Here is a 14,849-nt window from a genome sequence, read left to right as displayed (position 1 = left end):
TAGCGAGACGTGATCCAGTTGTTAGTGAGAGCTTTCCTCTGAAGGAGGTCTCCTATAAGCATAGATAACACCGTGAGCAAGGACTGGAAGGTGTGTGGTGCATCACACCTTCAGCAAATTTGGGACTTTGGCAGGAGTTGGCAGGTGTACCTCATATCTTTCTACTTCCATTATTTGTCCTTAAATCAAAGAAGGCTAAACAGGTTAAGAGATTAAGGCCAGAAACCAATAAGATAGGAATTTGAGTTTTTTCCACAGCTATAGGCAAATCGTCCTTCTGCGGCCTGGATTTTCTGGCTATAAACTGAGAGATAACAGTGCTCAGCTTTGTAAAGCACTTCACTCTCCTGACGCGATAGCTACAAAACAAGTGCAAAGTATTATAATCTCTTACCTCCATTTGAAAATCTCCCACTGCTCATGTCTGCCTTTCTGTTGGTTTGGTGTTTCTCTAAACGATCAGGGAGAATCATAGTGAAATTGAGAGACGCAGAAGAAATAAGATGACGCAGTACATCACGGAACTGTCCGACATGGTGCCCACTTGTAGCGCGTTGGCTCGTAAGCCTGACAAGCTGACAATTCTTCGCATGGCTGTTTCACACATGAAATCAATGAGGGGCACTGGGAACAAATCTACTGATGGAGCTTACAAGCCTTCATTTCTTACGGAACAGGTAGATCTTTTCGCAAATGTCTGTTTGTTCTAATTTGTAGTTGTTCAGGCTCAGTAATAAGTTTGAGGCAGCTGAACTGGGCTGTGATGAATCCCATCTGTAACAGCTGAGGTGCTTTACTGCTACATTTTTAGTGCAAGAGGGAAGGTGCACCCAGTTCTTGAAGAAAAACTGTGTTTGACTGAGCACACTGGAAATTCCTACCGTCTTCACTGTTTGTGAAGTCCTATGGGTGTAATGCGCATTTTTGTGGTCTGAACAATTTAAGTACTTACACATGTAAGTTATGGCTCAAGGCAATACTTTTTTTCTGTTAGAGAAACTGCAGCTGCTGCTGACTTCTCAGTATTCACATCTCTACTTATTTTGGCTTTCCTGAAGTGTGCTTCTGGAGGTGCTGTGCCATTCGACTGCTTTTTGGTAGTACACCGTGCTTACTTAACATTGCAACTTGGTTTTTGAACCTTGCAAAATGACAGAATTTATTTTAATCTCTGCTGATAATATATTAAAAGCAGGTCTCATTATCCTCTGCATAGTGCAGCAGTGAGTTTTTTTAGTAAGGTGCGCAGAATTGTTGTGCTTCTCTCTGGTGAAAAAGTTGAAGCCAGCAGTAGTCTTCAGTCTGTTAAGTATTTCTCAAGATGTGTTATTCATTTTTTTGGGAGCCTTAGCAGAATTCATTAGGCTATAACCCTCACCTTACCAGGTAGTATCTGCCACTTGCTCACTGTCGTACCCGAAATGGGGTTTGGATTGTCCAAAGCTCTGTCTGAGGTTCCAGACTCAAAAACTCATAGCTCTATGTTAGCAAGCCCTTGCATCCAGTGGAGCCACCAAGCAAGAGCTGTGAAGCTTGTTTTCTATGAATTGGGGTAATAGTTGTCATCTTTTCATGTGAGAAGTTTTCAAGCTCTGTTCACCAAAGGTAGCACTTCCACGTAATGCCTGCAAACAGCTGTTTGCGTATGCAGTTCAAGCTATTGGGTGTCTAGACCAAGTAGGTGTCTGAAAGTGAAGGACAAGTTGGAAAAGGAAAGCAAGAAAAAACAAAAACAGACAAAAGGGCTTGTTCATTTCTTTCCAATTAAATTATCCAGGACATGTAATTAAAGGATGAAATTGCCATGTGAGTTATAGCCCTTCATTTCCTCAGTACTCTTAAATAACTTTTAATTTTTTCTAAATGTTAGGTACCAATCATGCGACATACAGCAAGTTTTACTTTGTTAATTTTCCTAAAGTGACTTGAGATCACCCGATGAAAGGCCATAAAGGAGAACAAAATCTTGTTTGTTCCTGAAGTCAGCAATTTATGTCTTGCTGCAAACTTGAATGTGCCATTATTTCAATACTACAAAGAAAGCTTCTCTCAGTGTTTTGATCACCTACTAAAGTCGTTAAAAAATAACATTCTTTGTCACTGGCAGGTGTGTTATTTAATTCCCTTTTCATGCTGTCCTTCTAATCAAATCCTTTCTTTGGAAGGAACTGAAACATCTTATCCTGGAGGCTGCAGATGGGTTCCTGTTTGTGGTTGCAGCTGAGACCGGGAGAGTCATCTACGTATCAGACTCAGTGACTCCTGTGCTCAACCAGCCGCAGTCCGAATGGTTTGGCAGCACGTTGTATGAACAGGTTCACCCAGACGATGTGGAAAAGCTACGGGAGCAGCTGTGTACATCTGAAAACTCTATGACAGGTCAGACATGTCCAAAGTATGGTTCATTGTATTACGGATCCCTGCAGAGCTTTTCTGGCACTCAAACGCCTGTTTTACAAATCTCTTAAAAATTGAGTTCACTGAGATTAGAATGCCTTTTTCTTGAAGGCAGTGAAGTAATATAAGTCGTCTTTGGTATAACTACATTTTGTTTGACTTGAGTCAAATCACTTTCATATAGTTCTACCTTCAGACTTCTGGCTTGGGTAGGTTTGGATACTGAATTGTTTTCAGACATCGTCTGGAAGTCTAGATTGTTTTCCCTTCATCCTCAATGAACTTGTGACTTCTTTACAAATATGCGTTTCTTTATGACAGTGTTTATTTTGAAGGCAAAAATCTTCGTTCAGACTTTTCCATTTTCATAAAAGCTCCTTGTGGTTTGCTAACGGGAATCCTGGAAAAAAAAATTTAGTGTTTGGCAGCTGATAATCTGATGTGGATTTTAAACAAGAGTTCTGCTCCTGTAGCAGTGGCGTAAGTTAGCTAAAGTTGATAGTGTGTTATTTAACACAGAAAACTAAATCATACTTGTAGTATAATTCTGGCTTTTACAGTTATTCATCTTCGAGGCTGCCAATAGGGAACTCTTCTGTCTTTAATAGAATATGCATATGTCAGAGCTATGAGAAGTAGCTAAATCCTTTTTTTAACTCAGAATTGGGAAGGGGAAAGCCCAGCATCTCTTCTTATTCTTCCGCATAATGTGTTTATTGCTAAAAGCAAAAAAACATGAACAGCTACAACTAGGGGAACATTACATATAACCAAATCCTGATCAGTGTTAACGGCACATAATTTCTCCTTGCTTTAGTAGTTCAGACTTCTGACCTGGCTTGCTGGAAGTTTTGTTATGTTTCATAACTCAAAGGACAGTGAACCAGTTTTGAGTGAACCTGCGCACTGTTTACAGCTTCCATGTCAAAACAGTGCCAAATTCATGGTTTCCTGTGGTTTGAATATGATGTGGTTTTGGCAGAGCTTTCCTCTATTCATATTGAAAACTCAAAGCAAAATTCTGTGGTGAAAGTCCAGATGGATCAAAACCAAACGTATGGTTAGGGGAACCAGTACAGAACAAAACAGCTGAATTCTGTACCACTTTAAAATGTGTATGTGAGATTTGCAAAAGAACACAGTCAAACACAGTCACTGTTTTTACTGTATAGTATGTAACACATTATAATGCACATACCATCTTCCTCTAAGAGGAAGTCACTCCAGAACTTGGTTGAACAATCGCATTTAGACTTCTCTAAAGTGCTCTGTTGGGTAATAGGCTTAACCTGCAGAATCTAGAGTAGGACTAGACAAATGTAGAGCAGTTCTGAAAGTCCAACTGTGTTTCTTTCTTTTCTTTTTTTTTCTTTCTTTTTTTTTTTTTTACACTGATCTTATCTTTAGCCAGTGGAATGAGAACTTCAAATAATGGTATTTGTAGGGCTAAATCCGTTTTTTCCTGTCTGAGTCTTTTGGAGTTGTCAGATTGCCACAGAAATCTCTTAAATCAACAGCACAGGGGCAGCAAAAGTTTTCCTGGTGTGAGAGAAACAGCCAGTTTAGAGTCAGGGTGGCCTGCTTAACTGTGCTCCTAAAGCTGTGAAGTCCAGCTGGGTTTAGCTTCCTGGTTCCTTCCCAGGGACTGGTGAGTGTGTGTAACTACAGTCATTTAAAGCAAGTGCAAGTAGGAACAGTGCATAGTTCATCCTGACTATACTGGAGACATTGTGCAAGTTTTCCTGTGCAAAGTTACTGTGGTTACTCGTGCAGTCCAATTTTTTAGCCGTCTGAACATTTCAAGCTATAGATGCAGTAATTACTCTGCTTTTGAATCAGTCATGGACATCTGGTTGTATGTACGTGTCAACAGAAAGCCTTCTCAATTTGTTACATTAAACTAGTATTTTCTTGACCCTGTGAAGTACCATTAAATAAGAGCAGCACTTCTCTTTAAGGACTGTTAGCTGAGCATCCGTTTTCTTTCAAATAGCAAGCAGTAGGATGTCGGGAGCATCACTCACTCCTTGAGATACTCTGGAATGACTTTCCTCTCAAAAAGGTCTGTTCAACCAGTTCCACTTTCCTTCCTGTGACACAACCCGTATTCAGAGTAACAGCACAGTAACAGGTAGAAATAAATTGTAGTGAGCAGGAATAGCAAGTGCCTCAGTGATTTTTAGAAGCAAGTCAAGTGGGCAGATGCGCTTCCTCTATGTCAATGTTTACCAAAGCACTTGGGCAGCCCGAAGTCTCTCTAGGCTTTTGAAAGTTATGTTTCATGCAGAACAAAGGCCAATGCAGACTTGAAGGAGCTGTAAACTGCAAGGCAACCAGCCAGAAGTTTTCTTTCTTTCTTTCTTTACTTATTTATTTTCCTTCCCAGAGTGGAATTCACCACAGGCAGCAGGAAAAAACCACATTGTTTAGTGGCCTCTGGCAGTTGAGCGCAGGGGCTACTTAGAAGAAGGGATTTTCAGGTGAAAGAGTAATCAAGTGCTAAGATTTTTAATTTTACTCTCTTCCTCACCTTCTCAGGGTCTAATTGCCTAACACTGTAGCTTACCTCCTTGAGCCCTCAAACTGAGGAAGTAATGACAACATCTTGACAGAGGAGAGCCTTCACTTGCACCAGATCAGAGCAGTGTCCTCTGACTGTAGTTGTTATCAGCGCTGATCACTATCAGTGCATTTCTGGGGTTTTCCCAGTGCCTCGTAGCAGTCACGTCATGCATAAGATGCTCCAGACCCTGAGAACTTGTGAGGCTGCTATTGCCAGAGGGAAGAGAGAGAAAAGTTGATGGAGAAAGCAGTCTTCCTCTCACATTTCTACCCTCAGGAATAGGACTGGGACTGTGGTTGCATGAGCGTCTCTTTGGCAGTCGTACCAGCTTATGCAATGCTCACCTCATTTCACCCACTAATATTTTGGCGTTTATCTGGTACTACAGTGAGTCATGGCAAGGGGGCTGACCCAGCTGAAAGCTAACCTAAGCGAAAAACCCCTTGTTTGTAGTAGAGAGCTCTTAGCTTGCCTTGTCATGGGATTGCTTGAACTCTGTGCTAGCACAAAGGAGCAGGGAATAGTTACGGATCAGGAGAGGACAGGACTTCAGGAGCAGTAAAAGCATATGCCAAACTGAAGTGGCTGTTTAACTGTGGACTTAAAACCGTGATGTCTTTGTGGAGTTAGTTGCTTTCTCTATTTTTAACTGTCAGGATATGGGGAAGGACGGATAATTTCTATTCCATTTTATTCCCTTGGAGATTTTATTCCCTGGAAATGGAACAATTGTCTGCTTGTTCATTGTACATTAATTGCTAACACATTGTAGCAACAGGAAAGCTGAACTGTGATGTGTGTTTATGGTTTGAAATGCTCTAGAAAAGACAGCAGCTGAGACTTGATAGCAACAAATGGTCTTCCCAAGAAGTTTGTGTCATGGACATGATTAATCAGAATAGGGCAGATATTCCAAGTAGTAATGTATTTTCCCTTTTTGTTCCTGGAAACCTGCAGCTGGGAAAAGCAGATGACTTTAAATATACAGAAAATAAAACCAACAGTGGAATCCATTCACAAAGACATCTTTTTTCTTAGGATGCACTGACGAAACTGATGACTGTTGGGGTACGGATGCAGGTTCAGGGCTGGAGGTTGTGAACTGAGTGAGTAATGCACAGCATAGCGGACTCCTAATGCAAGCAGGAGGCTCTAAACCTCTGCAAAAGAATCTCTGATGGCACTGAACATAGAACTTAGAGTTAAGTATAAAGAAAGATGACTTCTGAGAAATACTTCCATTACATTTATTCCCCAGAACTGACTGAGGAAGTACTGTAGAAAGCCTGCTCAGGACCCTCATGTTCGGCAGCCTTTGCAAACTGTTTTGGCTGAGTAGCTGAGGGATGCTGAAACTGTGTACCTGTGACTGTGAGAAAATGATGAAAACCAGAACATCCACGACTTTCATCTTCAAGTGATTTAAAAATGAATAAGTCAGTTCAGTTGCTAACTGAAAAAGATTGAGGTTACTTCTGGATAATACTTGTATGCCAAGCATAGTCTTGGCACAGTATTTTATTGCCATATTTTATAAGTACAAAAAAGTAGAATTTTATGATGGAAATGGTGACTGACCACAGCAAAAGTTGAGCTGATAGGTATTATTTTCGAAGAAAAGACCATTGTGTGACAATTTGCAGTGATTCATGTGTACTATGGAAGTATGATTCCACATTAGTTGAACTAATGTGAGTTAGAGAATTGGAAGGAGGAACCTCTCTCGAGAGCCTTCAAGTAACGTCTCCTAGTGGTGGTTTCTGCAAATGCAGTTTTCTGTCCAGCTGCAGAGCTTGTTACTAAGCCCAGTTCATACATGGAGCCACCATTGATGGCGTAGGTAGAGTCAAATTGTCTGTAAAAAAGAGAAAAACAGTGTTAAACTCAAAAGAGGGCAATGCCAGAGATCAGTGGAGAAGCAAAGCAAAGCTTTCTAGAGCACTGAACGGAAGGGAAATGCTTAACAAACGGTAAATTACCAAATGGCAGACAAGATTAGAAGTAACTTCTCATTACTACAGATGCATTTCCTGAAATTCAGTGCAGGATTTTTTGTGCTGTGAGTTGTCTTGTACCTCCATGTCAGTTTTCCAAATCTGATTTCCACTTGATCTTTCATTTAGAAGATGTCTTTTCACACGTGCTGCTAGCCTATGAATGCAAACGTGACTTTGATTCATAGTAAATATTTTGAACTCTGTCTCAAATTAATGTTTGAGGAGAAAATCCAGATGATAGAAAGAAGGAGCTGGCTTCGTGTGCAAAATTCTTTCAAGGGATTCAAAAACTCACTTGAAGCATGCCCAGAAACTCTGCTCTGGCAAACAGAATGCCGTTATGCCTTAAATGTCGTTATCAACAGTGACAGTAAAACTCATGATTAATGAGAAAGCAATGCATTATCAAAACATTTGATTAATGGAATGACTTCTGCAATGTGTTAGCAAACCAGAGAGCTTCTCCAAATCCATTTTTGAAAATTAGGTCAACCCGTTTATTTAAAAAAAAAAAAAAAAAATCTGTTAGAGGTATCAGTGCCCGAAATTTTATACCAAAAAATATACTCTGTGTTCTGACAGATTTTCCCTGTCATCTTTCTGGGCTTTGTGGAAATTAAGATAGTTGCCAAAAAGGGATGTTTTTCTAACCGGAGCTGTTAACACTCCTTGAAAAAGAAAAATTCCCTTTTGTTCAGATAAGTGTGTCCTCATTGAGACACTTGACAAAATGAAGAGTGGTAGTAAAATTTGTTTGGGAATTTATTCTTTGGGCTTTGCTTCTGAAGAGTACATTTATCAGAGGTTTTTGCATCAGAGGGGCACTCTGCATGTAGAGGGCTGTTTCAACTGGCAGCATTTTATTTACTTATTTATTTTTACTTCTGTGGATTCTCTTAAGTGCATGAACTCTAAACAACCATCTGCCTCTGAAACGTGCCCAGCAGCTTAGGAAGGCAGAGTACAGAGAATTAAAACCAGACCTCGGTACTTCAAATTTTAACATCTTAGCACAGCATGACTGACCTAGTAAGACCGCAAGCCTCTGGACAGGTAGGGAATGAGTTGTATTATTTTTTTTGTTTTGTTTGTAGAGGGAATTTAATAACTACATGTGTATTTTATTCTGGGATAAAACAGTGGTTCTGTCATCAGATGTTTTCAGTTAACATCGTTGAAATTGACAGTCAGTAGGGTGAAGAGAAACAGCCATCCAGTAAATAATGTACAGCACGGCAGATAGGTGGAAGAGGAGGAGAGAAAGTTTCCATGTACATGGTATGAGATGTCCTGAAGTTGTTTGTCTCTGAGGGACAGCTTGAACCTTGATGCTTAATATTTTATGGGATTTTCCACACACCTACCCACACACACCCACTTTATTTCATGGAAGGGTGGAAGCCTGAGAGGGCTGTGCCAGAATTATGGCACCTGTAGGGGAAGGGAACAGAAATTTGTGAAAAAAAGCTCTCACATTGTTTGTCTGCTTTTTCAGTGTGTGAGTTCTTGGAACATACCACCACGGTCTTGTAAAGAATATAGACTGGTTCATGTGAACTGAATATTTCACATTTCAGTCTGATTTTACTGTAGAAAAGGATAATTCTGGCAGGAATCTTTTTATACTTGAATCTTGTAAACAACTGGGCTCGTTGCAGACAGCTACCAAATCACCATGTGATACCTGTTTTTCAGTGAAGTTATGTTGTCCCACCGGCATTGTGGAGAACGAAGAGGATGTTTCAGATGTAAGACTTTCCATCCATGCCAGCCCACTGCTGTGCCTTTTTTCCACAGGAAAACATCTGCTCACAACTTTGTGGACTGTTTGTTCTGGTAGCAAGAAGGTCAAAGTGCCAGCCAGTGACGGTGTTGGAACTTGGGCGGTGTGTTGCACAGGAATTAGTGGGCTTTGGGCTTTAGTCTTTAGTTCTTTTTACATATGGGATGAAGGAAATGAGCGTTTGCTTCCCCCCTTGCCATTCTGTTAGCAGGCAAATCACTTAGTACAGTAGATGGTTAGGAGCAGGAAGCAAGCAAGCTGTGCCTGTATGGCACATGCATCTTGAATATCCCACTAACGTGCTTAGAAGTGATGCCCAGTGCCTCTCTCTGTATTTCCAGCTTCTCTTCTGTTGACGTTTGATTTGATCTACTGCAATTTGCCAGCTTAGTGGGTAAATGAGGTTTGTCTCAATCTGTGAACGTGCTGGGATCCAGAAGGAAGACAAGGAAAGTCTTAAACATTCTGTGCATAACATTAGTTTTCTTTACAGTGGATTGGCCTGTTTTTCAGTTGAAGCAAATGGAACGAATTCTTTACTCATCTGTGGCTGTGACCAGTGACTGTGGTCGCGTGGTCTTACGGTGGTAAAGCTGAGTCTGGAATTTGTTTTTTTTGTGTTGGTCATGTGAGGAAAAGAGGACTTCAAGGGCCATTCCTACCCTTTGACACACTAGACAATACCACAAAAATAGAAGAACCAAGTCAGCTCTCACAAATAGTTACTTTCATATGATCATATCTTAAATGTATGGTACATTTAATCTCACTAACTTATTCCAAGAGAATTTTGTTTTGCTTTGGTCTCTGGGGCTGTTTCTGAGGGAAAAAAAATCCCAAATGGTGGGAGAAGCCAGCAATGCATGAAACAGTTCATAAAGCAACTCCTACACAAACACAGTGACCCAGTGGTCTGCCTGCTGCTGAGGCACTCAGATTGGGTGGATAGTGCTGGAAGGAAGACTAGTGCTAATAAATGGAATTTTAAAAATGACTTTGCTAATTTTAATGGTTGTTTAAAGTGGTTAGTATATGTTTTTACAATAAAAATAAGGAAGCAGCTTTGGACTAGTACTCTGAGACAAACGTATTACACCTGAATAGCATTAGGAAATGCTTTTGGGGTGGATTTTCAGGTGCTTGGGCATGCATGTGCAAGTGGGTTTTGTGGTTTTTATTTCTCTTTAGTCCTCACCATGAGTTTCTCACTTGAAAACTGCCATGTACTTAGGTCTGTTATCACAGATGTTTGACTGGATCATTTTCATTTACTGGATTTTAAGGCTTTTGGTTGCTTTTTGAATGTTCAAATATTTATTCAGCCTGCTCTGTTTTGTTATGCTGCGTTCATACATGATGAAATCTATGGAGTTAGCGATTTTTCTCCCTTTAAAAAAGACTAGTGTTTTACAAATACCTCGCCAAAGTGTTCAGTTTCTTTGGTTAGCACTTTGCCACTAAGGCAGTCTGAGTGTTCCTCTTGCAGCCTTTTGGACCTGGCCCTGCTTGCAGCCCACTGTAAATCTTGGATGCCGCAGTGGAAACTCCCCCCATGCAGCAAGGGTACAGTCCTGGCCTCAACACCTGCCCTGTGGAGAACCAGCTTTTCCTTCAGTCTAATCTGTGCGCTGTGCTGCCTCAATTAAGCTAATACAATGCACTACAATATTTTATTGTTGTGTGAAGAGTCCTAGCAACAGCCTGGAGAGGAGTGATGCCTTGGAGGGAGTCTTCCACCCCAGACTTTAAGCAGGGAATAACCACCTTATCTACGCTGCTGTCTTTCCCTCTTAGCTCCAGCTCTCCTACTTCATAGCAAAGGGACAGCAGTGGTCGGATTTCCACATTCTTTTCCCTTCCCACCAGTTTGCTGGTACCATGGCACTGCTTGCACTTCATTGTCCTGCCACGGAGAGGGAAATTCTTCCGCACATCGGCACGCAGCCAGCACAGTGATGCAGCCCACTGACAGATTTCTGTGGTTTGATTCCCAGGGAGACGCTGAAGTCACTGTCCCTGGAATTACTCAAGAACCATGGAGATGTGGCTCTGAGGGAATGTGTTTTAGTGGGCGTGGTGTGGATGGGTTGGTGGTGGGACTGGGTGATCTTAGTGGTCTTTTCCAGCCTTAATGATTCTATGATTCCAGGGTCCTGTGGTGTGTTTTAACATAATGCCTTAGGTCTGAACTGAAGTCACCGAACATATTCTTCATTCTGTTTCCATAGCATAGAAGCTCATGTAATTTGTGTCCTGAATTTTCAAAAAGAGAAGACCTGTAATAATGTTTTGCCACATAAACCTTATTTTAATTGAACTAAAGGAATAGCCCACAGCTTCCCTTAGCTTTTTGTTTTCCTCCTCCTCTCTCACGTTCCTTTGTTTAAATTTAGTTCTGTACACAGCAGATATCTCACAAAGTCATCCAGCTTTCATCATTTATTTCCTCTAATGGACTGTTCCATCATATGCCACTGAGTTGTGGAACCACCCATAGCCTAATTTTAGAACTAGATGCTACTAGTTTTTACTAATACAGCATATATTCCAGTTATTTAACTTAGATATTGAAGTACAAGTCATTCAGAATGCAAGAAGATGAAGCTTTTTTGGCAGAGTGTATTTCAGTAGAGCTTTCTGCTGAGCATTCAAGTGAAGCAAGTTGTTTAATTTAAAAGCTACTTACAAGCTTTATGTATTTATTTATTGTGCAGCTGTGAATGGTAAAAGAATAAATTATGTTTTTAGAGTTAATTTGGATGCCTCTGCTGATGGTACTTCGGAGTAACTGATTCTGGGGTTGTAGATTCTTTTTCTAGGTGTAGAAAGCCTGCTCTGTCTTTTGAGGAGCTTTGTATCTTGGGTCATTGGCAGACCTAAGCATGATGATTTTCTTCAGCTCCTTCAGATGTATCTGATAGTTGCCAAAGAAGTGCTGCCGCAGCGGCCCAGCTCCTGGAGCCATGAACGTGGTGATGCTTCTTTGTTTAAAAGTACCTGCAAAGTTCAGAGCACAGCTGGGTGAGACCTTTCCCAACCCTGTAACAATTCTGCTAAGCAAGTTTAAAAAGACAACGGAAAGATGGAAATCAGAGAATCACCACCCCACTTTACAGGGAGGGTACTGGAAATAGAGATGTCTAGGGAGAGCTCACACATCTGTATGGCCTTGGAGAAGCCATTCTGTTTAGCACGCTGAATGTTTCCCATACATAAGATAACTGTTGGTGAGAGTTCCAGATACACTTAGTCATTAAAATGTTTTTGCACTTTCTATGTTATAACTTAACTTTTAACATGTGCTTTGAATTATTAGCTTGGTTTTTTTTTCTCCAGTTTTTCCAGGTCCTTTAGCAGAGAAACTTGCATGTGATCTCTAACACTGTCCCTTCAAATAGTCCCTTAAAATTAATTCGACAGCATGGCTCAAAAGCCCACGTAGTTTCCTTTTTAATTTGATTAAAAGGATGCATATTTGCCCAACACTGTGGAGAATTACATGATGCAGACTGGTTAGTCAAACATGAAGGCAGGCGCAGCGGAGACCTCGTGAGCTTTTATAAGAACAAGTTGTATTAGGCAAACAGCTGTGTAATGTGAGGGGTTTCTTATTTAAAAACAAGGAGGGGGGCAGGGAGAAGGCTTTTGAATTTCCCTTGGACTGGTCATTGTCTCCAGTTGGTAAGCAGGAGACAGATGGATTTTTAAAAATAGCTACATTTCAATTGCCTTACTACTACTACTTTTTTTTCTTTAACTTTGATTGCTGCTGATTGGATCTGTTCTTCATTCTATTGTAAGAGTGTCATAACTTGACTCTAATGCTTATACAACGCCTTTAGCAATTAGATGATGTAAACCTTAATACTGCTAGAGAGGCTCAAATAGCCCTCCTGAGAAGCTAGGCCAGTGAGAAAAATGAGCTTTGATGGTTTATAAATATAAGTGGAACATTATCCATCATTAAGGGATAGGTAGTTGGGGAATTTTTTCATGAGTGCAGAGGGAAAAACGAGCAGTGAAGAGCATTTCCTGCTTCTAAATAGTGTCATGAACATGGAGTATTGATTTAAGTGAAATTTATTGTCCTTATTTGGGCAATTCATTTCAAATTCTACACTGCTTACACCAAGAGGTTATCACTGGACATAAAGCCAGATAAATCAGCCACCCAGCCTGTAGTCTTCTCTTGGAAGTGTGATCGTGTACATTTCTTGTTTAAGCTGATTATGCCCCGGTAAGCACATAGTCATTGTGAGATTTTATGGAATTTCTGAGAATCACTGTAGATTATGTTATTGAGAATTATTATCTGCAGCTACAGTGTGTTGAGAACTCATATTGCTTATGTGAGCTTGGGCCCTGTACTTCCCGCTGCTGGCTGACTGCAGGCAAGTGGAAATGCATGGATCTCCTTTGGAAGTTACTTTAATGTCTGCAAACAAGAAGTACATGCTCGCAGCCAGTTATTCATTCCATATATTGATGTATTTATTTGGTATATTAGTGATGCTTTACAATATAGTTGGCCGCAGAGTGGGATCTGAAGCTGCTTCCTGCTGTGCCTGTGAGAGCAGTGAAGCCCCATGCCTGTGACAGCTAAAGTGGCCTCCTAACAACTGTGTGGAAGGCACTGTCATCTTCAGAGCAAGTGCAACTGCATTTTATCCTTGCTATCCCACACACTGCTTGGTTGATACAAGTGCAGGATAATGACAGCTGGGAAGCCCTGTGTGGTCCCTGACTTTGCTCCAGGCTGCATAAGGCTGGCTGATTTATCACTTGCATGGTGTTCTCAAGGGATGTTGGTATATCATCATCCCCGTGGCTCTGTTCTTCGAGATGTCTGTGGTTATTTTGCATGGCATGGTTACTCTGCAGGCTTGCCCACACAGCTCTGTTGAGCCACATCTCAGCCGGATGCCTACCCGTGATCTCCAAATATTCCCTATTTTCCATGTTAAATGTTAGATGGGACAATGTCAGGAAAGACCTGCAGCTTGTTCCTCTACGTCCCCAACTGTGATACTCTGCACACACGTTTTCTGCGTATCTGAGAATTTCCAAGTGCTGGAAACACTGCTGTGATGGTAGTGGTGGTTGTGCCCAGTACACTGTTGTTCCACACTCCTGGCTGCACTATGCCTTCTCCATGCCCCGCTCCACCTAGGTGCCACCTCCAGCCCTCCCAGTCCTTCTGGAGAGATGTGGAGACACTGGAACCAGCACGTATTTCCTCCATCCACCTCTGCATGCTGCTGTCATGCTCCTTTTCAGTAAAGCCTGAGGATTAAAACTGCTTTGCATTGAGCCTGTTGGATGCCTGGAGATCCCAGGAGAGGTTGCACCAGGGCGGGAAGTCCCGTTCAGCAGAAGAGAGAGGGATAACAGTAGTAGTGTACAGCTGTGCAGGTAGGGTGAAGTCTCCTGTGGTCAGTTCCCATCACTTGCACAGTCAGAGCAGCTGGGAAGCAAGGCTGGAATGTGTGCATGGGGATGCACTGCCAGACACCTTCTGGGCAGAATCCAAGGGCTCCACCCAGACCCTCACCTACTTTCCATGTGTGAATTTAAACTGTGTGCACACTTGAACAATGCAGCTGCAGTACATATAATACATCAATCTGAAGTATGAAAAAGAAAAGAGCCTCCAGTCTGCTATGAACCCATCTGTTCTGTGTCATTACAATCCTGGCAGCAGTTCCATGTGGCCGTGCTGCATCTGATTCAGGAGAAAGTGAGTGTGCTAGGGAACGGCTCTGCCTGCACGCCGGGGTTGTTTGTGGCAGGGCGTTGTGGTGAATGAGTTAAGCATCACGAGTTAGCAAATGTTTTGTAAAAACAACCTCATCGAGCTCTTTATTCTAGAACTGCGCATTCTTTGTGGCTTCTCTGTGTATTTTAAAAGCTGTCAAGAACTAGTGTTTTTGTCACAGGTTTAAAAGGTGATTAACTGTTCAGTGGATATGAAGTAGTAGTGTTAAAATAAGCAGCAGATTAGCAGGCACTGCCTATGAGATCTGCACTGCAGGCTCTGATGGGAGCGAGAGGAGTGCTCTAAGTGTGAACCCTGCTCACTGTGCGTAGTTCTATCTTTGTGTTGAGCTGC

The 14,849-nt window shown here is 41.6% G+C and overlaps 1 protein-coding gene across 13 annotated transcripts in view; it reads left to right on the top strand.

The window, feature by feature from the left end:
- The window catches only part of ARNT2 (aryl hydrocarbon receptor nuclear translocator 2), a 91,294-nt gene that overhangs the window by 30,930 nt on the left and 45,515 nt on the right, over positions 1 to 14,849 (top strand). For all 13 annotated transcript variants that reach the window (XM_021407349.1, XM_021407339.1, XM_021407338.1 and 10 more), the window contains 2 exons: positions 464 to 677; positions 2,166 to 2,379. In XM_021407349.1, coding sequence (XP_021263024.1) covers positions 464 to 677; positions 2,166 to 2,379 — 428 coding nt within the window. The remainder of the gene's footprint in view (positions 1 to 463; positions 678 to 2,165; positions 2,380 to 14,849) is intronic.

This window comes from Numida meleagris, chromosome 9, assembly GCF_002078875.1.
Source record: "Numida meleagris isolate 19003 breed g44 Domestic line chromosome 9, NumMel1.0, whole genome shotgun sequence".
NCBI lineage: Eukaryota > Metazoa > Chordata > Aves > Galliformes > Numididae > Numida > Numida meleagris.
Note: the sequence above shows the minus strand (reverse complement) of the source record. Positions and strands in the feature narration are given on the sequence as shown.